Here is a 25,240-nt window from a genome sequence, read left to right on the forward strand (position 1 = left end):
ATTTACTATTTATTGAGGTTTCTGTTTAAATTAATTTTTAATCCGAAAATTATTATCCTGGAAAAAAAATGTAGAGCTATTAAAATATTTATTTTTTATTACCAAATAAAAAAAAATCACTAAATAGCTATGCATTTATAAATGTTCACTGCTGACTACGATGTCTTGATATTGTAAATAACAAACACGTTAATCAAATTATTTTTTAAAAACGTATAAAATTCGGCGTTTACCTAATAAGAATTTATGTTAATTTTATTATTTGTTATATTTTGTTTGCTTCTATTCTTCTATGCAGTATTAAGTTTCAGAAAACATACCTATTAAATAATAATATGGCAAATAAAATTTTAATTAAATTAAAACAAAATTAAATGCGTAATAAATTGCAGACTAAAAAAATATATTTTCAATCTAATTAAAATATCACAGTTTTTATCGCATTATTTGCTTAGTCCATTTTATAATTTTTATTATTATCTTTTTGCATGTTATGATAATTGTATAGCTAAAACAAGTATTTAACTATGAGAGTGAGAAAATGGAATATTCCAGAAATATCATGAAAATGTTGTAATAAATTAGTAACTGACGTTGGTAACTTTATCTTATAAAATTAAGAAAACAGGACATTGTAAATAAAAATTAATCCATTTCATAAAATTTATTACATGAATACTTTTAGTATATAAATTATACATTTATTATCTAAAATATAACTGACTGACTGACATAGTGATCTATCAACGCACAGCCCAAACCACTTGACGAAATTTTAAAACTTGACGGTCTGAAATTTGGCATGCAGTTATAACATAACCATTAGCTAAGAAAGGAATTTGATAAATTCTACCCTGAAGGGGATAAAATTTAGGGATGAACTTTCATCCCTAAATTTTACACACTTGTGTACCATTAAAATTTATCTTTTGCTCGCAGGCGAAGCTGCGGGCAACAGCTAGTATGAATCTATACTATCTATACTAATATTATAAAGCTGAAGAGTTTGTTTGTTTGTTTGTTTGAACGCACTAATCTCGGGAACTACTAGTCCGATTTGAAAAATTATTTCGGTGTAAGATAGCCCATTTATCAAGGAAGGCTATATCATCACGCTACGACCAACAGGAGCGGAGTAATGCGGGTGTAACCTCGGGGAACAGCTAGGATGAATATTATATAAATTGCACAATATTTCGATTCTATCAAAAATAGAATGTTGTTCTCTTAAGGATACAAAAATCTTCAAATTAGGTATTATTTTTTTGAATTCGCATAAGTTATAAACAAGTTATACAATCACTTTTACATCCAATTGACATTCAAATATGCATTGATAATAAAGTAATCGAATTTTATTTAAATAACAAATATATTGAGTAGGAATAATTGACTTAATACATTGACTTACACTAATTTGGTATAGATGAACGCTAAAAAGGATATATGTTTGTCACAATAATTACTCTAAAATTCAACACGTTTCAGGGAGCAAATTAAAATTCGATCACTAATTTATCTATTTACTGACAATCTTTCAACATTTTTTAAAATATATAATTCATAAATTTAAAGACTTAAACTTTGTTTTCTAAAAAAACACGCATAGCTGCCATTCCCGTGGGATTTCCGGGATAAAACCTATCCTAAGTATTAGGTAATCCAAGTTACCCTATATGTATATGTGTGCTAAATTTCATCGTAATCGGTTTAGTAGTTTTTGCGTGAAAGAGTACCAAACATATATACATATGGATCCATAACTCCATTCGCATTTATATTAGTAGTTTGATAATTTGATGCTAAGTGGTGTAGATAAACTGAAGCTTTTATTATTATGCTGATTAAGAAACGGGATCGCAACAGGTGGTCATTAAATCGATTATGTAAAACTGAGACGTTAAAAATGTTTTTTGATCTATTTCTGTCGATTTGTCATTTGTTTTCATTCTAGATACCTATATGTTATATGTTTTTCTTTGTTCAAAACAACTATTGTAAGTGGTAAGTAAAAAATTATAATTAGTTTCTTAAATTATTTACTAAGAGCCGATTTTTCAATCCTTGGTTAAAATTTATCCGTCCAATAAAGTATATTACACGAACATATTAAAATGTCACCTGTAAACAAAACACCTGTCATATACGGATAATTACAATACATTTTTGAAATGGTAGTTATTCGATGAATAAGTTTTAACCAAGGATTGAAAAGTCAGCCCTAAATCGGATTTTTAAATTAGTTATAAATGTATTAATTTATGAAAATGACAAGTAGGTATATTTAGAACGAGTACAGTTTACTTTCTGAAAATAAATAATACCTACCTTATTTTTACAAACTCAAATCTTATCAAAATATAGCTTACCTTATATAACATGAAATTGCCACTCCAATATAATATGATACCCAATAAAAATATCCGAATATTAAAGACTAAAATCGAACCATTCATGCGATAACTCCCTAAAAACCTCCATCTGGGCGCAGCCAGGTGGAAGTCAATTAACAGCATCCTGTGGGAGCCTGCGACAGCTGTTATATCGACATATCAAATAAACGAACCTGTTGATAACTTGTTTTTTTTAAACAATTCCGTGAATGGTAGCTTTATTTTTGGTCCAAATTCTACAGTAGGTAATAACTAGTTTTTTCGTGCAATAATTCCCGTGAATGGTTTCTTTATTTTTGGTTCGAAATTCAAACGTCATAACCCGTTTCTTTTTTTTAAACAATTCCTGTACCTAAATAGTGGCTCTATTTTAACATAATATTTTTTTTTTGTGAAAATATAAGTTTAGATATAGAATGATTGACCAGTCTCCATACTAAACGCGTGAAGCAATTTGTTTGTAAACCCTATGCTAGCGCGCAATCGACCGCGCCGGAGATTTCGGAACCTGTCCATTACGACATTGTTACCACACTGTTTATGTGTTACTGTGTTACTATTAGACTGTAGCTTTTCTCGTGTCATATTATTGATTTATTTATCCATATTTACATCTATACTATTGACTATTCTTTAATGACATTGTAATGGGTCAAGAACGAGGTTTTAAGTATGGTGACGTGTAAAAATTATGAGCCGAGCACACGTGTCAGAAGTGAAACTTCTTTGGCAAGATTCAAAGGTAACGAAACCGTCGCCTGACTCCATGACGTGACGGTATTCCAAAAATTAATTCCCAAATTTTCATAAATATTTAATTCTAAATTTTAATTTTAATAGATACTTTTTTGTATAGCTAAGTGGATACAAAGACTAGATAAATTGAGCCCAAACTTGTATGTAAATTCAATGTGCAGACGTTAAAAAAATCTATCACACGGGTTATTTTTATTAATAACTACATAATATATTTTGAAATAATAATTCCATGTCTTTTTCCTGTGTCGTTATGTATTTTATTTATTATTGTTTAACACGTGAAAAAATTTAGTCGTAAAGTTTATAGGCGGAATATGTTGACTTCCGTTTTTTATCTGCTGCAAAGGATTTTAAACCTTATATATATTAAGAATAGGATTGAAAATATTATTTTTAAACCTTTATTTTTGACATATATTCATTGTATGTTAATGGACGCATTAACGTTCGCTTCTAAAAGAGCAGGATTTTAATAATATGTACTTTATATTCCTAATGGCGCCTTTATAAAGTTTTAGAGTGTAAAAAATCAATGCATAGTCAATTTATTTTGTGCATAACAAAGGAATACAAATTACTTATTTATTGGCTATTACATTCTATTAATAAAACATAAATTCACTTAAAATAGACACTTTCACAGTAGTTTATTAAGGATCGCATAAATTATAGTATAATTTCTAATATTTTACTATAGCCAAGACGTTAATACTTTTTATTAATAACTAGCAAACCGGGCGAACTCCGTTTCGCCACCAGACACCTTTTCTTTGCTATAAACCTCACAGAGCCCGAGACCTTTCCAACGAATGCAAAACCGTGGAAATCGGTTTGTGCGTTCTGGAATTATAGCGTCAGGAAGGAAAACTCGACTTATTTTTATATAGTAGATATATATTATATAAAAATTAAACAGAAACACTATTGTATTTATTTTATATCAACGGTTAATAATTATTATAGAGTTGTTTTTAAATATAACAAGATCGCTTTTTTATATTAATGTTTTTTGATCAGAATATCATTGCATAATAATAATATATTTTTCGCAACAGTTGCATTTAAATTTAAATCTGGCGAGTAAATATTATGGTAATTTTTGCCAAGTATTTAAGACTTCGATACATCTATACATATACATAATAAAATCGTAGGAAATACCGTACATTGATTATTTTTTTAAAGAATAGGCACTTGGAGCGTGACCTACAGTCGATATTGAAGCCAACAACATAGTTTTTAGAATACGTTTAACGAGTAAACAGAAAATAAATAGCTTTAACACACTATTTTGAGAGCTTAGAAAAAAGAGCCTTCAAATCATATTTGAAATCAATCTGTTCTTCAGTAAAAAATATATTTTTTCCTCTCAATAATATCGGTATTGGTATGCAGATTTCAAACAAAACACAGAATAATATATTCCAAGTATTTCAAAGATGTCCGGGATCCTGAAACATAAACACCAAATGACACATCCGCTGAGTCAGAGCTCCAGAAATATACATCTGACTGTCTAATGATGCAGACATCTCGTTTAACCGACTGGGGAAAACGGTGTAAGGTTTTCGTGAATGATTAAAGTTGATTCGGCCGTTGTCGTGTCGCGCTTGTAGACCCGTAAAACGTCTATGTAACTTAGGATGAAAAAAAATTCAAATTGGTCAAGTAACTTAAAATTATATAGTAAGAAACAAACAAACAAAAAAAGTCAAATGTTTATCGGTATAGATATAGATATGTTTAGACAAACATCTGGATTATTAATACAATTGTGTACCAGTCGGTAATATAGCGAAAGTTACAAACTTGTAGTGAAGAAAATATGTTTTAAAAAAATGATACAATTATACGTATAACTCCATAATAACATATCATATTCAGATTTATATATAGTAATTAATACACCACAATATAACAAAACCGTACATGAGTAATTTTAATACGAGTAAATAATTAGCAAGTTCAATGACCTCCAAACAAACAGTCTGTACAAGTACGTTTATCTCAGACATGTCTGTCTGTGTTTGAACATCCTATATATAGATTAAACTAAATATAAGATCAAATTTGTATAAATAGCTATAGTATTGCCCTGCGGTTTAACCTGTGGGTTTAACCCTTGACCTATATAAATGATAGACTAGAAACTGAAATAATTTTCATCGACTTAAATTAAGACTAGACGGTTGTCTCGACTCCGGACAAATGAAATCGATATAGGCAAAAATAGTGTATGTCACAAAGGAATAATGTAGCGGTTTAGTGAATTTTTTGCAAAAAATTACACTGAAAAAACATATTTTCAATATAAAAATTTTAAGAAAATAGCGGAGGACCGATCATATATCCCATGGAACAACATTTTAACGAATGTAAATAAACAAATAAGCATTATTTTGTTTGTTATCATGTTCTACTAACATCCTTTTATTCTTATCAAAATCAAAATATGTATTCGCTATGATTATTTAAGGTCAAAATGTACGTATTTTAACAGAAAATGTATTTAGCAATTTGAAACGAATTCTTAATACATAAATATAATATCAAGATACTTCTTATCGATCGATCGTTATGCATTTTGATACATTTTATGTTATTGTAATCAACTATTTTCTAATAATAAAAGTTACTATATTATTTTCTCTCACAAAGCGATGTATTATTGACAAATCTAAGATTGACAAATACTCATCGATAAAGTTTAAACAATTAAAATCACTTGTGTACATGGGACTGTACCTCCATACTACAACACCTATAATGGGCCCTCTACATAATGGGTAGCGTTGGCCCAACAAATGATCGTCGATGTTGGCCGCCATTACGGCGATTATAAAAAAAAACATCTACAATGACGGCCGATCATAGACATTTAGGCCCACTATGGTGATTGCCTCTACTTGCCCAACGCTGCATTGTGCTGCACTAGTAGCATTTAGTACTACCGCGTTGAAAAGTCACTATCGTTTATTTTTATTTAAATAAAATTATACAAACAAGTCGATACGAATATTTATACAAATTAGTTCTTGTATCAAATTGCTTTATTTACATACTCACAATACAATGTTTATATTGCTTTCAAAATATTTATAGCGTTATCAGCACTCTTATACAACGATAAAGCGTTAAAATTATATTGACATAATTTTATATCGCCATTGATAAGGGTCAATGATCTTAAGGATTATGTTCTATCTTTTTATGTCAAACATCTTGTAATTAAATTAGATGAGGTATCGAGTAACCCGTAGTTTATAATAATTAAATTAAAATAAAATAAACACGTATAATAATCATTCATATTCAAGAATGCGAAATATCTAGCTTAATAAAGCTATATAATCGAACTAGCTGGTTAGCAATTAACATATAAATATCGTTTTAATGAACAGCTTATAGAGAATGAGAAGTAAATAAAATTAATTGCTTTTGTTCGTTCATTAACCAGTAGGTATTTATTAAATACGTCAATCGATTTACCATATCCAATATTACGACTTCTTACGAAATAATTATGACAAACCCATACCACATCCAATATTATTACTTCAAGGCATATTCATTCTAATTTCTTTTTCTAAAATTTCCCGCCGATTTTGAATTTGGAACTCGCCTTCACGAATGTTTCGTTTTTTTTTTCTTTTTCTTTTTTAACCCGTTCGGAAGATCGCCCATTCACGAATAGACAAGCCATTATTAGACTTCCGTAAACAGTGGCAAACAAAGACTGCTATTCATCCGGAAGGCATGCTGACATGTTTGTCGTGTACGTCACGTGCGTAAGGCGACGTATGGATGTGCCGATTGTATTGAATTTCAATATTTTTTGCTGCTAATTTTAATGTAAGATTTATGTAGATTATACAAAAGATATGATTAATTGTTATAGAAAAAAATGTGTATATTGTTGTTAAGTTATTTTTGTTTTTTTTTTTATTGAGTCGGCCTTTTTTATTATCTACGTCTACAAATTATTTGAGTAATATTTTGATGTGTATAATATTATAATGTCACATGATAATTATTGTTAATTTATTTTAGTTTAATTTGTGTGCCAGAGGAAAAATTACTTGTTCTTATAAAATAAAAGGTAAGAGATTAATTTATTTATTGATAAGTCATTTGAGGTTATAAAAATATTGATTTTTAAAACTGCGTGTTAACGCATCGCTGCGCCGGCGCCGCCTTACACGTGCAGACAAAATATCGCATTGTCTTTTACACAATGAGTTACTTTTCCTAAGCCACTACTTTTTATCAACCTTAAGATTTAGTTGCCTCTACAACCAGACTGAAGTTGGTCGTGTTGAAATAGGCCCAAAAAACGGACCGACAAAAATCGAACGGTTACCGTTTAGTTGTTTTTGCCGACACTTTCTATCTTACCATTCTTCTCTTAATAGAGAAAATTTAGTGTGATATTACGATCTTCCAATAGTTATTTTAACTGTTATAATGCGTAAATACGTGGCGTATTATCATGTACCCAGTTCAGAGGAGGAGGACTGTTGCCATGGTTACCGAGGTTATCAGAATTTACGGAGAGAGTCCAAAATGATCCTGTTCGGAAAACCGGTGAGTTTATCCGATTAACCGGTTATTTATAATAAATAATCGAGTTCTTAATGTATTTTTAATTGTATAAGTTATTTTGGTGACTTATATTAAAATTGCAATGCAACAACTTTAGAGAATAATATAGATTTCTAAATTAATTTGTACAGTTGTATATTTTAAGTGAATTCATTATGCATGTAAATCTTTATAATAATATTCGATATACTGGTACAATTTATTTCAACGAAACGTGTATTTAAAGCTAAAGAGTTTGATTGTTTGTTTGCTTGAACGCGCTTATCTCGGTAACCACGAGTCCTATTTGAAAAATTATTTCACTGTTAGATATACAATTTATCGCGGAAGACTAAATATATGTATAGATACATATTATAATATCATCACGTTGAGAGCAATAGGAGCCGAGCTATGCAGATAGAACAGCGGGACACAGCTAGTGATAAATAAATTACAAAATATGACATTGGTTATGTACAAATTAAATAAATACGTAGTTAATATTAGAAATGCGTTCAAAATTATTGTGAAAAAGTAAAGAAATCAAGGTTCCAACGCACCGATGTTTCCCAAATTACATAAAACTTGAATAAAAAACTCAACAACAAAAAGTGAACGAAGTAAAGAAAAGTTAGGAAATATCTATTCAAAGTTATATTGAATACAGATTGGTTTTTACTGTAGCGTTTTCTACCATGTATTTTTAAATTATAAAAACTGGCTTGAATCGACTGTCTAAAACAACCAAAAACCTAAGCCAAAAACGTATTAATTTATTTCTATTAATTTTGATGTGAAATGTTCTATACCTACTTTTTAGTTTACACGAACGAAGTCGCGGGCAAAACATAAGTGTCAAATGTTGGTAAATACGAACATTCTTCACCTACAATCTTCTTGCAAAGATGTCCTAAATTATGCAACAAACTGCATTGTCAAAGCTCTCACACGAAACAGAACTCTATCGTATAGGTATAGAGTCTATTTTCATTTGGCTGGATGTAGGCTGTTGGATTCACACGATTTAATCCTTGAAGTTTAATAATTAGGTACAATATTTCTTTTATCATGAGGTAACGTGGATAATTATACTCTTTATAATAATATGGTGGAGGTTTATCTTCAGAAAATGATGTTATGGTTTTTTTAAAGTTAAATCATGGATTAAATGTAGGTACCTACTTAGGTAACTGTGAAAAAAAGCTTGATATTTTTTAGTAAACAAAATAATTAACCAACCTTTATAAAAGTATTGGATGATGAATATATATTTTTTTAAATAATTATTTACAATAAGGTTCACTTCAATTATTTCAATTGCAACTATTTGTTGTACAATTTTTCATTGCATTTTTAAGCTATTGTTTTAAACACACCAAGCATAGGTCATAAAAAAACAATTCTAATTTATATTAGACTACAAATCAACTCAACAAATCTGGGTGAAATTTTGTCACAAAAAGCCATCTTCACTATATTATTGGTAAATCTACCATTCAGGGTAAAACTAGTTTTACATAACCTATTATATTTTCAACAATTTACATGTTAATAAATTTCTAAATGAAATAGTTCATGTTGCATATTTATAAGATAAATTATATCTCTATTAAGTTTATTTGCATTAATAATAATGTATTTGTGCTTCGTGAGCCTATAATAAAACGAAGTGATCATGCTCAAACAGCATGGCATGTTGGAACCAGAATTTCTCATGGTTAGTTTTATTAACAATTAACATATTTTTGCGATATTGAAAATTATCATGGGTCTGTGATATCAATAGTTTGGCAGAACTAGGTTTGGCCCTCGGTGTTTTTCACGGTAAAACAGATTAGCATTTTAGGGGTAGGAGTGAAAGTATTAAAGTTGCCTAATATCTACCATATACCTAGGTATCTACTTTTGTTTCGGTCACATCTAGGACAATTATTCCTAACATTAAGATTTGAGCAGTAAGTAAACTATAGGGTAAATTATGTGATCTACTATTGTAAATCTGATGAGGTGATATTGAGCACTAAGTACTGTTAGAAAAACACACCCTGGGCAAAGGCAGGGTAAAAGTATGTATCACGATTCATGTGTCACCTCAGATGATATTGTAATATCAACAGAGTTAAAATAATTATATTCTTAAAATAATTTATATCACACACGTGCCAATGAACGTTTATTTCGACTTAAGATATAAAATTATTTTTTAAATGTAAATTAAAACGCAATACATTATGTTTTATATATTTATCGTAAAAAGAGTTATTTGAAAAAATTAGAATGCACTTTTTTATTGTACGATAGGGAAGCGCTGAAGACCGCACGATCTCGCACTTATACTAAATTCACTTTCCTAAGGTTAACGAACCGACAAAACCTGAAAGATGGTGCCAATGTTATAATTTAAAAAACAAAAAAAACAAAAAGTCATTTAAATCCTACCTTTATTTCCACCGGGAATACTACTTGTGTTGTATTTTTATAATTATACATATTTTATAGAGTATATATTTAAAACAATATTTTGACTTAACAAAGAATATCATTTCCTTCACATACGAAGAAAAAAGAACGGTCATGTGCAAGTTAGACTCGCAACATTAAGGGTTCAGTACAAATGAGCGACTGTATTGGTCATTCAACTAATTTATGACCATGCCAATCGTAACTTTGGTTATTACCTACTTGTTTTTATAGCGCGAGCGGCAACAGAAATATGTACTTTCTTTCTAAGAAAATTAACTATCTGGTGACAAACGGACAAACAGACATTTCACACATTTTGATTACGGAACCCTCAAGGCAACAACAACACTCACGTTACCGCTGACATCTTCACGATTTATTTATTTGCATTTCAACGATTTAACTCTTAAATTTATTAATTTAAATCCGTGTTTTATTGGACGCGGCACTTAATATATGGTTTGATGACGAAATTATTTCCGCAGAAATAAATATGTCACATCCAGTAATTATAGCGTGTTTGCAAAATGTTGATACTTTATTGTACGTAAGTTAAAGAAATTAAAAACATTTCATCTTTTTTAACACGCCTGTCACGTGACACGTCATTTCTAATATTTAATTAACTTTAAGAATGTATTGTCACAATTGCAATTTTAACAGCGAAATAAAAATCCCAATTGTAAGTAGGTAATAAAGCTTTTATTAGCACTAAGGCCTATTATAATATTATATAAAGTTGTAAATATGCATTAACCATTAGACGTCGACCCTGAGTTTACAATGTAATAAGTATCTAATAAATTACTAGTACGATAAAACACTTGATAAAGAACAATATATTCTGCTAAAATATATCTGTTTTTTGTTAATGTGTCAGTCTGTAACCGCAAACATTTCGTGACAGAACAATTTAATTATTTGTATTTCTGAAATAGTGGTCCGCACCGGCTTCTTGCGTGGTACCTACATGCATACAACCTTTTTTCGAACAAAATAAAAAAAATGTAGTTTTCTAACTACTTTATAGCCACATACACGTTCATCCATTTAATCTTAATGAAAACCAATCAAAAACAATGAAAAATAAACAATATCGCCATGCAACTATGTAGGTACCGTGAGAATATTACCCAAGTCTTCAGTCTAGCCTAGGACATAGTTGAGTAACTACCGGGACAGGTCTTATGGCCTCAATTCCATAGTCACGTGGAGTCGAACACGTGAATATTAGTTTTAAATATTTACTGGTCATGGTCAAAACTTTACTCTATATTATTAATAATATTATATTAAAGAACACATTTGATTGCTTTTTTATCGTTTAAAATATAAGCTATTAAATTTAATTTATATAAATAGTTGAATTACGTTTTATATCTAAGTGTAAACAGGATAGGTTTTATTACATTTGGCATTAATTACATACATTCCTGATAAATGATATGCATATATATAAACAAACTTCTCCTTAATAGTCACCCCCTATTATTTTCCAACATATCCTACTAATAGTATAAATGCGAAAGTTTGTGAGGATTTGTGTGTGTTCAGTGTTTGTTACTCTTTCACACAAAGACTACTGAAACGATTACAATGAAATTTAGCACACATATAGAGGGTAACTTGGATTAACACATGTAGGATAGGTTTTAGGAACGGGAACTATGTGGGATTGAAAACGCGGGCGGAAATCTAATAATTTATATTAATTTTGATTGAGCTGATAATCGCATCAAAAATATTGCAAAAGGAAATACGTTGCAGGATAAATATGGAAAAAGTGTCAAGTAAACACATTATGACGTCAATTATAAGGAAAAATAAATATGTATCTTATTTCAAATAAACCACAGATTAAACGTAGGAGTTAGACAATAATACCATAACACGTAACAAATATTCATTTGCGTATATTTTTATTAGCAAAACATGTTAGAGGTAAAAGAAATCAACAAGATAATTGTATTTTGGACTTTAGTATACACCTATCCCACCAAAAACATAAATGTAAAAATTGGAGCCGAGTTCAATCGTTGACTTAATTTAGGTACCAAAAAAGAAATGAGATATAATAAATGTGTGCCAAGTTCTGCAGACAGTCCAGAAATTTATTTACAAAGATGTATTAAGTTCTTAGGTTGACTGAAAACTCAATTGTTTTATTTTCCCTTAGAGAACAATGTTTATTCCAAAATATAACTTTTTTAATTTGAATAATATAATTATTTTCACAAAGCAAACAACTAATGACCTATTGAACCCCATAATTTGATGAGGCTAGTTTTTAGGACCTCACAAAATATAAACAGTATGTAAAACTAGCCTCATCAAATTATGGGGTTCAATAGGTCATTAGTTGTTTGCTTTGTGAAAATAATTATATTATTCAAATTAAAAAAGTTATATTTTGGAATAAACATTGTTCTCTAAGGGAAAATAAAACAATTGAGTTTTCAGTCAACCTAAGAACTTAATACATCTTTGTAAATAAATTTTTGGACTGTCTGCAGAACTTGGCACACATTAATTATATCTCATTTCTTTTTTGGTACCTAAATTAAGTCAACGATTGAACTCGGCTCCAATTTTTACATTTATGTTTTTGGTGGGATATCATTACTTTTTGTACAGAAAATTACTCTGCAAATTTGATTTACTTTATGAATATAATACTTTTTATATAAGTATTTTTTCTTGCGGTTTCTTTGTATGGTTTGTTTAGTATTATTTTCTATATTTTCTTGTATGTTATGAATGTCAGCGCACATTGCCCCGTCATTATCTGCAATTTTTTAAACTCGTTTTCTGTTTAAAAGATTACATGATTTTCTAAACATCCAGCGTGAATTTGTACACACACTATTACAAAGATGCAAAGATAGTTGTAGAAGAATCGTCGCCTTACTCCATGACGTTACGGTATTGCCATGACGCGATTTTGAAATTTTACTCTTAACGCGCCTAAAGATATTTCACTTATATATTAGCTACGCAAATTAAATCATTCCGACCTTCGACGAAGCCTTCTTCCATTACACTGAAATTAAAACTAAACTAAACACTCATAAATAAAGAATAAATAAATGTGAATATGTAAAATTATATAATATTATTGTATGAGCAATATTTTTATTACAATTTTCTTTTATTTTACGTTTAATAACAGTTTTGAATAAAAAAATCATGCAATCGAAGTAATTAGCCCTAGCGATACTAGCGCGAGTGAGTGTGATGTCAGAGGCGCATCGAATCTACAGATGTTTCGCGCTAAAATATGTAAACTTCAATAATCTATATCTCAGTCATTTATTGATGGATTTCAAAATTTTTTTCGGCCACTGACTAGTTTTGATCTATTTTTTAAGACTAGCAAGGTGAATATACTATTTTCTATTTTTTTAAACTTTTCCATTTTTCCATACAAACAAAATTAATGTCATTGAAAAAAAAATTAAATACAAATAAATTCAGTATTTTCTGATTTTTTCCTTTGTACACTCACTATTACCTAGTTGATTACAAAATTTGAACTTTCTAGGTCATCTGGAAGTGGGTTAGGTTTTGTATATATCTATAAGTCAGTCAGTCTTAAAAATTGCGATTTTTGGATATTAATATCTACGCAACTGTTTAATCTGTATTTATGAAATTTAAGGTTCTTGTTTATCTTGAGGTCCTCTTGATATGTACCAAATTTGGTTTATTTAACTTAAATAGTTTTCGAGTTATAAGGGGGTGAAAAGTGGCTCGAAATGGTTCGTGTAAATATACACACGGCTGCTGCTCGCCAGTTCTCTTCGCTTGAACTCGGCTTGACACGCTGCCGCGTGTCTTGATAGTTGATATCCGCAATTATTATGAATGTTTACAGGTACAAATCACTACATAGTATAAAACAAAGTCGCTTTCTCTGTCCCTATGTATACTTAAATCTTTAAAACTATGCAACGCATTTTGATGCGGTTTTTTTTTTAATAAATAGAGTGAATCAAGAGGAAGGTTTTAGTATATATATATATATATATATATAATTTATTAGGTTTAAGTCAAAGCGGGCGAAGCCGCGGGCGGTAAGCTAGTTATTGATAAATAAAAGTATCCTTCATGACACTAAGATCATAATGAGCATAGTTTTAAAAAACACGCATAAACTCACTAAAATATTGTATTGTCACCGAACCTTGATAAGTGCGGTTAACAAAGTTAGAAGTAAATATGTCCGTTTAAAGTGGGTCAAAATCGAGCCTAAAGGAATCGGTTACATGCAAAAATACAAGTGAAGTGAATAAAAACGTGTTAGAGATACCATACCAAGATATTTGCTTTTACAAGACAAAATATAAGTATGAATTAATAAGACTAGTAATTATTTTAACGCACTTGCATCAAAACTTTAAAATAATTTTGCAAAAAATATGTCTACCAATTTAAGCAACCAGGCCAACTCAATATTGCATAAAACACTGCAAATTTTTGAGTAATGTGCACTTCGAAAGCAAAGCAAGGTGATTTATTTACACATTACATTTGTCCGTTTGATTTACATGACATTGAACGTATAATCTCATAGAATTGCTCATAATAACGATTGATAACTATTAACAACTAGCGGTCCGCCCCGGCTTCGCCTGTGGTACATGTTTACGTTTTCTCTCCATAAGAACAATCCTCGTACTTCAATAAAGAAGTAATTAACGAAATCAACTTAAAACAAAAAATTACCAACATATTTTGCGATTCATTTTTATATTATAAGAATATGCCTGCGTTTTAATAATCTTGCATCATTTGAAGCCTACGTGATAATCGCCATGGATACCTTATGTTAGATGGCAAAACCTTGATTCAAAGTCAACGACCTATGAAGTCATGTATATAATGTGACAACAGTTGTTTTTTTAATGTATAGGTAAGTAAGCGTTTGATTTTTCCGGCAATATTTTTAATGCGCAGGGGGTTTTCTCAGACGTAATTATTTTGATAATTTTAGTAGCGATTTATATTTTGTATGTCATAACATTTTTGTTATAACAATGCAGCTCCATCGATTTGTTGATTTAGATGCAGAATTATGCAGTAAAAAGACAGTAAAAAAGATAAAGTAAGTTAATAGGGACTTTTGATATAGTGTTTCCGGGACTCGTGGATAGACTACTGAAAAGTGTTAAAATAAGGGATTGAAATTTACCCTTTTGTTTGGTTATTGTGAAATTGATTATTAAGCTAGTTTTTATTTTCTCAATTTTAGGTACTTTGATTATGCATTCTTAGTCGATCAGAAACGCAATTTGTAGTTTATAGTTCTTGTTAATACATTATGGCTTCTAGATTTTCTAGTTTAAGAACAGATATTAGTTTGTTATATTATCTTTTCATCAGAACTCTTATTGAAATGATAGCCTATCAGTAGTTTAATAAAAAATATAATCCTCCGTAAATACATAGGTATTAGGTATGTATTTAAAAATTGTATATTTCAATTATTCTCTTGTAATCAGTTAAATTTATGTTTACCATTAATTGTAAAATATGGTTGTCGATATTTTTTTTAATTTTTATAGTAACTTGACATTAAAATATTTCATACAAATTGTTTGTTAATACTTTAGGTTAATAGATCTGTTAAAACAGTACTTCATAAGAATAAATGACCCAGTCTATTAGGAAATATTATTAAAGTTTAAACTTTAAAGTAAAACAAGAGAGGGTAAGTCAGAATACTTACAGGATTATTTTATGCAAAATTCAACCGAGCCCATGATCAATCGAAAGTTATACAGATTATAAAAGGTTAACAAATTTTGATGAACTTTAAAAAAATTCAAAACGAAAGTTTAACATTGTTAATTTGTAATGAATAATCCATCTAAAGAAGGCTGTGGGAAAAAATAAATTAAACTTTTTCTTTAAATTTGTGTTGGCTATGTCACAAAGGAACATTGAAGCTTGTAGTCATGAATCATTTCACAATCGATAAAGAATTTTTCAATTAGTTGTCTATACTCTATACTAATAAGACATAGCTGAAGAGTTGTTAGTTTGATCGCGCTAATCCCAGGAACCACTGCAACTGGCACGTAGGTAATTTGATGTAGCTGTATTTGTTGCCAAATAAAAATTATTATAAATTAATTATTATTATGTAGGACGTGTCTGAAAACAATAGACCACGATACATTCGAAGTAATCAGTAACACAATATCTAAGTGTTAATTATCACACCACTATAGAACCTAATACGAACCACAAACTCGACCGGAGAAAGGCGCCGGCCTTGGTGTTACAGAGTTATGGCTTCTTAATATAGATTTCCTTATTCTTTGTACAAATTTGTACTTGAACCTTCCATTGTTAGAACGTTGTCAAAGTACATACCTAGATAAGAAATCGTGTAATTATAGTAGAGCCATTTTAATAGGCAACATTTGACAGTTCAACAAAATTCAACAACGTAACCTAGTAACGACGACATAGAATAACATGATATTTCGTTTTGTTAGAACTGCACATTTGCTTAACTTTTTTAAATTATGATTACATATTTATAATAATAATAACCAATACAAGTAATTTTAAGATTTCATTTCACTGATAAACCATTCTAAACATAATAAACAATTTCTGAATTGAAGAACTGACGTCGCTACAATTTTGTGTCAATAAACCTTTTTTCTTTTTAAATACCAGAGATGTTACTCTAAAAATCGAAATCTGACATCTAGAATCGAATGCATTGATTACTTGTGAATAAAAATCATCATAAATTAATAAATTCGATTGACAAATGTTTCAAATCCGTATCGATTAATTCACTTTAATCGATGTTTTTATACAAGTTACATCTCTTCGAAGATAAAATTGATAGACGTCAAATGTTGCCTATTAAATTGGCTCGACTATAGTTGAGTTTTGCTAAATACGGATTTCCGCGCTTTTGATATGTCAGTTTTTCTTTGAACTGTTATGTTTTTGTTTATAAAATTCTTACAATTTTAGATTGAAATCGTTGGTACATACATATATGTACCTATATAAAGCTGTATTTATTTAAATAAATTATATGTTGTAATAAAATCTACGGCAGTGTCAAGGCTAAGATTATAGCGGACGATGATGTACCGAAAGTCGAAACCGGTCGTAGCTTTTATAAAAAAATCGAAATAAAAGTGGAACAAGTGAATTTTGTGTTTCTATAAAAACCTGAACTATATATAAAATCAATCAATATGAATTGCCTACACTGAAAACGTGTAAAATTTAATTAACTATTCCTTTTAGCTATTGTCAAATATTTTTAAATTTAAAAACTTCTAATAATATATTTTTTTTGTTTCAGTTCCACTCCGTGACAGACAAACGGTCACAAACAAATGACTGCGGAGAGAACAGCGTCACAATCGTCACCGAGAAGAAGATAGAAGATGACGCTTCTGACTCGTCTAGCGGAGAAACTGTGGATATAGAAGGTTAGTTAATTATTTATTTAAAATAATATTGAAAAATACTGGATAGTTGTGAACATTAACTTTATTTTAAACTAGCTGGCTCACCCCCGTGGCTCCGCTCTGTTGGTCTTAGCGTAATGATATAATATAGCCTATAACCTTCCTCGATAAATGGGCTATCTAACACCGAAATAATTTTGCAAATAAGACCAGTAAGTAGTTCCTGAGATAAGCGCGTTTAAACAAACAAGCTAACTCTTCAGCTTTATAATAGTAGGTATTAAGTATAGATAATTACAAAGACTCGACTTACAGCATGCTTGGCATGGCTGAACATTTGATCGTAACAGTGTAAGAGATTGTATAATCGCATACGAAATATGAATATTTTCCTGAAATTCACGTTAAATTACATATTTCCGCACTCATATAATAATGCACTTTTAAATGTGCGCAATATTCACAAAAAAAACAATATCAAGTTATAAAATCACTAAATAATTTGGGAAATCACACGTTTTTAGGTAAATTTGGATTGCACAAATACCATTTTAATATTTACTCTGACATAAGTAACAAAAAGACCGGAAGATTCACACACAAACAATTATAAAGCTTGTTTAAGGTAAATTCTAATTATTTAATTTCCTGCTATGGTATAGGGTTGCCTCATTTCTTTTAAATGAGGAATATCAAAAAAATTTATATTACCTAACAATCTCATTACATTTACTTAGTTACCTATAGTTTTGTGTTATGTGACAAAAAAAATATTATCTCATAAACTATATGAAAATTATATATATATGTACTTATATAAAATGTATTTTAGTTTCAAATTCTGACAGCCCTGGTGAAAATGTTATTTTTGTTTCATGTTGACGCTTTTAGATCAAAAGATAACTTCAAAACGACTGATCTTTCACATAAAACATATTTTTATTACATAATAATATAACGGAACGCAGCTGTCCTCAATTAAAAATTTAAATAAAGTTTACAAACCATTTTTTTATACAAAAAATATGCGTTAATTTTACATAATATAGAGTGCTCACATGATTTTGATATACGTTTCATATCTATAAATTATCTGTTAAATACTCACTTGAAAATCAATTTTTCATACTTACAATTTTTTTTTTAAGTAGGTATTACTGTGTGATTATCCTAGGATCTAGGTTGTCAATAAATAAATAAATAAATAAATAAATAAAATAAAATACTTAAAAATCACATCAAGTTAAAAAAAATGAAATTATCATAATATCACGATTTTTTATTTTTTTTATTTTTAAATCCCCAAAACGGCTTAACCAAGGAAGTTAAACATTGACCCATGCAGGAAGTAGCGTAACGACCAAAAACTGTGTCAATGTCACATTATATTTGCATTGTTATTATCATGAGATTGTCATAACCTCAGAAACCCTTTCAATAGCTATCAAGGTTCAATTTTTAATATTATACACGTCTGATAATAAAATAAAGGTCATGTGGCTGTTAGATAATAGAATATTACATTGTAGGTTATGCTTAGAAACACTAATATTCTTTGCAAAAAACTAAACCGCCTTAAAAATTGGCCAAAATTGAAATATGGCTAATCGGAGTCCACTAGTCTTCAAAAAAAAATCCATCAAAATCTGTTCACCCAGTCGAAATTTATGAAGCATCAAACACAAAAAAAAATTGAGCATTCCTACTTTTTTTTAAGTCGTTTGATAAAAATATAGGACAAGTTTAGATTGATATAAAACCTACATATTATAAGAAAATTACCTCGTATCTAATGTTAATTTATCACTAACTTATACAATTATACATAGAGCAGGAATAGATTTATCACAGATTTATAATGAAAAACAGAAATGTTGTTCTTTATAGTTCTGTGACCAAGGAGATTCGCATAATATACGAGATATAAAAACCACTCGCAATTTGTATAAAAAATCGTTGTTTATTCATTGCACATTATACATATATATATATTGGAATCGATATCTTTTTTCCCTTAGCAAAAATAAAAAATCGCTCTGCACTTTTAAGTAGCTGCATTTGTTATACTTTCAATTAGGGATGTAACGATACCGATACAGATACCGATATATCGGTATCGCCGATAATAAAACAACCGATACCGATATCAAACAATTCAAAAACCGCGCTCAATGAACGATGCGGGAGGCCGCCCGCGCGTGCGCACTTTGTTTTCTGAAAAAACTCTACCAATAGTAAACTTTTATTAGATACTGATTGTATGTGTATTACTTAAAGTTTAACTGACTTTGTAAAATAGTTTTGTTGTTTTTTGATTTGGCATTTTTATTTAAAAGAATACGATTAACAGTTGAGTCTCTGTTAAATGTTGGTAACTTTTTATGCATAATTCACTATTTATTTTTCTACAAAGCCATCGATATCGGTATCGGTATCGGTATCGCCGATACATGACTACAAATATCGGTATCGGTATCGTATCGGCAAAATCATGTATCGTTACATCCCTACTTTCAATATAGTGATTTAACATCTTACTTATTTATTTATATTTATGATTTTCAACAAAGGATACAGTCTATACTATTTTACATAGGTAGCTTACAATTGAATTCAGTATGGTCTACTGCACCTTTAATAACAGGAAAATACAATATATAATTTTAAACTAATTAAATTAAAATATATATATATTTTAAATAATATATATATTTCCTAAGCAAACTTCCTTTAATGTTTACATGGTTTACATAACGTAACTACTAAAATTTACTCACTGTCAGCACAAGACAATAAGAATTGTTTTTTTTCGTAAGTACATAAAAAGATTAAATAACTTTATGAATAATTCATTGCATATTATACACCAAGGCTAAATGCGCAGAAACTGATTCTAATGGCGTATGCAAATTTTGTGAGAAATGTGTCCATTAAACAATTACATATTTAAGTGCAATAAACATGTTTGAACGAAATGAAATTATCATTAATTATAATAGAAATAATAAAAACACCTGGTTATATTATCTATACTAATATTATAATGTTGAAGAGTTTGTTTGAGTGCGCTAATCTCGGGAACTACTGGACCAATTTGAAAAATTCTTTCGGTGTTAGATAGCCCATTTATCGAGCGAGGCTCTAAGCTATATTATATCATCACGCTAAGACCAACGGGAGCGGAGCACTGCGGGTAAAACCGCAGAGCACAGCTAGTAACAACGTGTTGTTTGGCTTTCCTACGTAATAGTTAATAATCGTTATTAGAACATTAAAATAATATTAAAGAAAAATATAGATATTGGCGGGAATTTTTTGTTTGATTAAAAAGCAATGACTGAAAAAACGTGCAGAACCATTCTAAATTTATTAATTTATTAATACTCATTTTTCTTATAAATAGAGAGGAATTATATGTCAATTTTAATTACATTACTCCGACGATACAAAAAATATATAAAATTAATAAAATTTATTATTTATATTCGACTTTATTTCTTTCTAATCATCATAATATTATCATGTATCTAAAAATAAACGCATGCATAATAAAATAATTTAAAAGTGACACAATTATTATCTAGTGATATCATTTGTTTACGTTTTGAGATCATAATTTTCACGCGAAATTACTACGGTGATTAGTCACAGTTTATCAAGAAACTATGTAAGGTACATAATTTCATTAAAGAAATTTCTACGAATATCATAGTCATTCTTAAATAAATATGCGGTCACTAACTTTTGTCGTGTTAAATTTTACTCTTTTTCATTTACTAAAACTGTACTAACTAAATTCGTCTAAATAAAAGTTTTTGAAGTGAAACTTCTTTGTTGAGAGTAAAATTTTAAAGTCGCGTCATGACAATACTGTCACATAAAGGAGTAAGAAAGGAGAAGAAAGAGAAAGAAGAAAGAAGTTTCACTTCTGACACGTGTGCTCAGCACACACGCTCTTTATTTGTTTGTTATTTTAATAATTAATGATATTCGTACGTTTAGGGCACAGAACTTATCATGATTCATACAACGTCGGTTGGAAAGAATTTAAAATAAAACCAAATTTGGTTCGATTACGGTACATGTCCCACAAAGTGGTAGGAACCGTTATTAATACACTGCCTTCATTTCGTTATATTTTTAACTTACCGCCCGCGGCTTCGCCCGCTGTGTCTAAAACCTAATAAATTATATACTAAAACCTTCCTCTTGATACACTCTATCTATTAAAAAAAACCACATCAAAATCCGTTGCATGGTTTTAAAGATTTAAGCATACAAAGGGACATAGGGACAGAGAAAGCGACTTTGTCTTATACTATGTAGTGATTTAAAATAATAATTTTAGTACACCTAAGTAATTTTTATTATTCTTTTTTATCAAGAATCTTTTAAATCGTGTGAAAATAGGGAATTTTCCACATGAAAAACCTGTTTCTATGCTTTTTATGAATTTAACAAACTGCACACTTTTATTTTCCACCGTTTTATTAGGTACATGATAAGCAAATGATTAAACCCGCACTTACGTATTTTTCAGGTCTTATCTTTTTATCTAAATTGTATCCATAATTGCAGAATTTTCCAACGTTCAGTAATTCGCAGTTAAAAATAAAAAAGCTGAAAAAGAACGATTATATTAAAGAGGTTTAAAACACATTTTTTATTAATAAACTTTACTTCTATAAAACGAACAGACTAAAATGAGCAATGACTTAGAGCCATAAGGCCGCCATATGTACATTTTGAATGGTTTTGTTGTACTTTTATTTTATAAGACTGTTGTACAATAAAGAGTAAATAAATAAATAAATAAATTAAATTAAATTTATCTCAAATTTGGTTATATTAATATTTCTATCCTATTTCTATTTCTCTAGATACCTATAACTAGTTCAATTTTATAAGCCTATAGGCAAGAATCAAGATATTTAAAAGCCTATAGGCAAGATAATTCCAAGAAACAGTTCTCAAAATACTTGGTATAAGTTCAATTAACATGAGTATTTCAACTAATGCGATTCAACTAAATACAGTTAGAATGAAGTCCATAAGCAATGTTAAAGGAAAGTTTGCTGACCTTTATCATTTTCATCACATTGATCTTTTTAATTCAAGCAATAATTTACCTACTTGATAGATTATTTAACACTTTTTGACGGTTACTGTAATGGTCGTATCTGGCAGATAAACTAAGCAGGACTTGTCAAGAAGTTAAAACTTTTCATAAATGTGTTGTAAAGAATACAGGGTATATGGAAACCTTTCACCGGTAATAAAAGTTACGTGTTAAAAGATTTAAAGAAAAACCCCTTTTTAGACTTATTATCAAAACGCATCTTAAATCTTTGTTGATCAGATATTAATACTGTTTTATTTGAATACATTACCTGCTTCATGCCTGACTCAAACTCAAACATTTATTTATTTAATTAAAATTCTAGAAGCATTTATATTGAGTCTTCAAAACACAGTTTTACAATTTACCACCGGTATAGAAACAGTTTCAGAGAAGAGAAGAAGAAGAAAAACTTGTCAGTTGCTTCTGTAGTTGCTCTTAAAATCATGTAAATTTTACAGTTCAATTTATACATTATAATATGGAATAGACTAATAGAGCATTTATGTTTGCATAAAATATGGTTATTTGCATTCCAGTTTTGCTTACAAAAATGATCGCCTTAGGACCTTATTAAATGAAAATAAAAACAAAATAGTTTATGTTCCCATACATTTTCTTTGACAATCGGGACGATCTGACGCACACTGATGTTTCTGCATCTGGTGGCTAGTCATGGAGGGTAGCGGGATCCGAGGCACGGTGCACCGCTGGCCGACCGCTGGTCAGTAGGGGGCCCAAGTAGCCTGCTAGCCACTCGCGAAAGGCTGCCCCGCCAACCAGCGAAAAATCCCAAGTTGCGCCATAGTGCCGGTCGGCGACCGGATGAGAGGGCCCTATGGACAACTTGGGGGGGCTCGGGCGTCCCCGCAGTCTCCAGACTAGTCCCCAATAATGCGGCTGCTAAGTGTGTGTCTCTGGTCCTGATGTTAAGCGCCTCGATTCACTGCCGTCTTCACACCTACTTCACTCTCCTCTAACAAAATCATGAAAGCAAGATACAGAAATAAGGTTGCACAGCGGCAGCACTCCCTCTCGCTAAAAGTGGACCTCACTAACATCAGAGGTCTCCACTCAAATCTCGCTGCAGTCCACTTCCACCTGGAGACTCATAGACCCTGTATCTTGTTCCTCACGGAGACGCAGATAAGATGTCCGTCTGATCTGGCGTACCTTTCTTATCCCAGCTACACCCTGGAGCACAATTTTAAAGCTCGGTCAGGTGTGTGCGCGTACGTCCGAGACGACATCTGTTGTCGGCGTCTCCGGTATCTTGAAGACCCCCATTTTTCCGTACTATGGATGCTGGTGGACACAGGCCCTGAGAAGCTTCTCTATGCATGTGTCTACCGGGCGCACAGCGGAGACCAGGAGACGATCAGGCTCACAGAGTACCTAAGTGAGGCGGCGGACGCTGCTCAACACAAATACCCTTCCGCTCAGCTTGTGTTACTGGGGGATTTTAATGCCCACCACCAGGAGTGGCTATACCCATACCAGTGCACTGACCTCGCTGGGAGAGAGATGCGTAAACTCGCTATAGCATTGAATCTCACCCAGCTGGTTCAAGGAGCGACGCGGGTTCCTGATGTTGAGAGCCATACAGCCAATTGCTTGGACCTTCTGCTGACAACAGATCCAGACCGTTACTCGGTAGCGATTTCCTCGCCGCTTGGCAGCTCCGATCACTGTCTGGTGAAATCTGTATCTGTCTACTCGCCGCCCGATCCCAGTCCTAAGGGCTCTCGGCGCGTGTGGCAATACAAGTCAGCAGATTGGGATGAGATGCGTTCTTTTTTTGCGTCATATCCTTGGCGGCCTGTCTGCTTTTCTTCTGAAGACCCTTCGACCTGCGCGGATGCTGTGACTGATGTGTTGCGACAGGGAATGGAGTACTTTATTCCATTCTCGGACGTAGCCATGTCCGGCAAAGCTCAGCCCTGGTTCAGAGCCGATTGCAGACGCGCTGAAGCGCTAAAGCATGAGGCATACCTAGCTTGGGTTGACGCTCGACACCGCAAAGCGAAGGACGTATCAGAAAAGAAGAAAGCCTTTAACCGGGCCGCCAAGTCCTGCAAGAAGGCTCTACGGAAAGCTCGATTCGACCACGTTAGCCGTATAGGGAGCAAACTGGCTTCTTACCCCTCCGGTAGTAAAGCGTTTTGGTCCCTGGCAAAGTCGGTTGAATCGAATTTCTGCCGCCCCTCACTTCCTCCACTGCTGAAACCAGACGGGACACTGGCTCACACCGCCGTAGAGAAAGCGAACCTATTTGCTACTCTCTTTGCGGAAAATTCTCGTCTAGATTCCGCCAGCGCAAAACCTCTCAGTCTACCTGGATGCGAGGCGAATATGCCGGAAATTCGCATCCGTCAGACGGAGGTTCTCAAAACGCTGCGGAATCTTGATGTGAATAAAGCCAGTGGCCCTGATGGAATTCCAGCCATAGTTCTAAAAACCTGTGCGCCTGAACT

The 25,240-nt window shown here is 31.1% G+C and overlaps 2 protein-coding genes across 4 annotated transcripts in view; one reads left to right on the forward strand and one right to left on the reverse strand.

The window, feature by feature from the left end:
* LOC123694127 (adenylate cyclase type 2) overlaps window positions 1-25,240 on the reverse strand; it is a 171,834-nt gene that overhangs the window by 52,201 nt on the left and 94,393 nt on the right. The window lies entirely within an intron of this gene.
* LOC123694134 (E3 ubiquitin-protein ligase SINA-like 5) overlaps window positions 1-25,240 on the forward strand; it is a 56,620-nt gene that overhangs the window by 12,058 nt on the left and 19,322 nt on the right. The window contains exons 1-2 of one of the 2 annotated variants that reach the window (XM_045639452.1): window positions 7,457-7,736; window positions 17,539-17,668. In XM_045639452.1, the coding sequence (XP_045495408.1) occupies window positions 7,617-7,736; window positions 17,539-17,668 (250 nt within the window). In that variant the 5' untranslated portion in view covers window positions 7,457-7,616. Of the gene's footprint in view, window positions 1-7,456; window positions 7,737-17,538; window positions 17,669-25,240 lie in introns of those variants that run through there. The other variant, XM_045639453.1, reaches the window with a different exon arrangement.

This window comes from Colias croceus, chromosome 9, assembly GCF_905220415.1.
Source record: "Colias croceus chromosome 9, ilColCroc2.1".
In the NCBI taxonomy this organism is placed as follows: domain Eukaryota; kingdom Metazoa; phylum Arthropoda; class Insecta; order Lepidoptera; family Pieridae; genus Colias; species Colias croceus.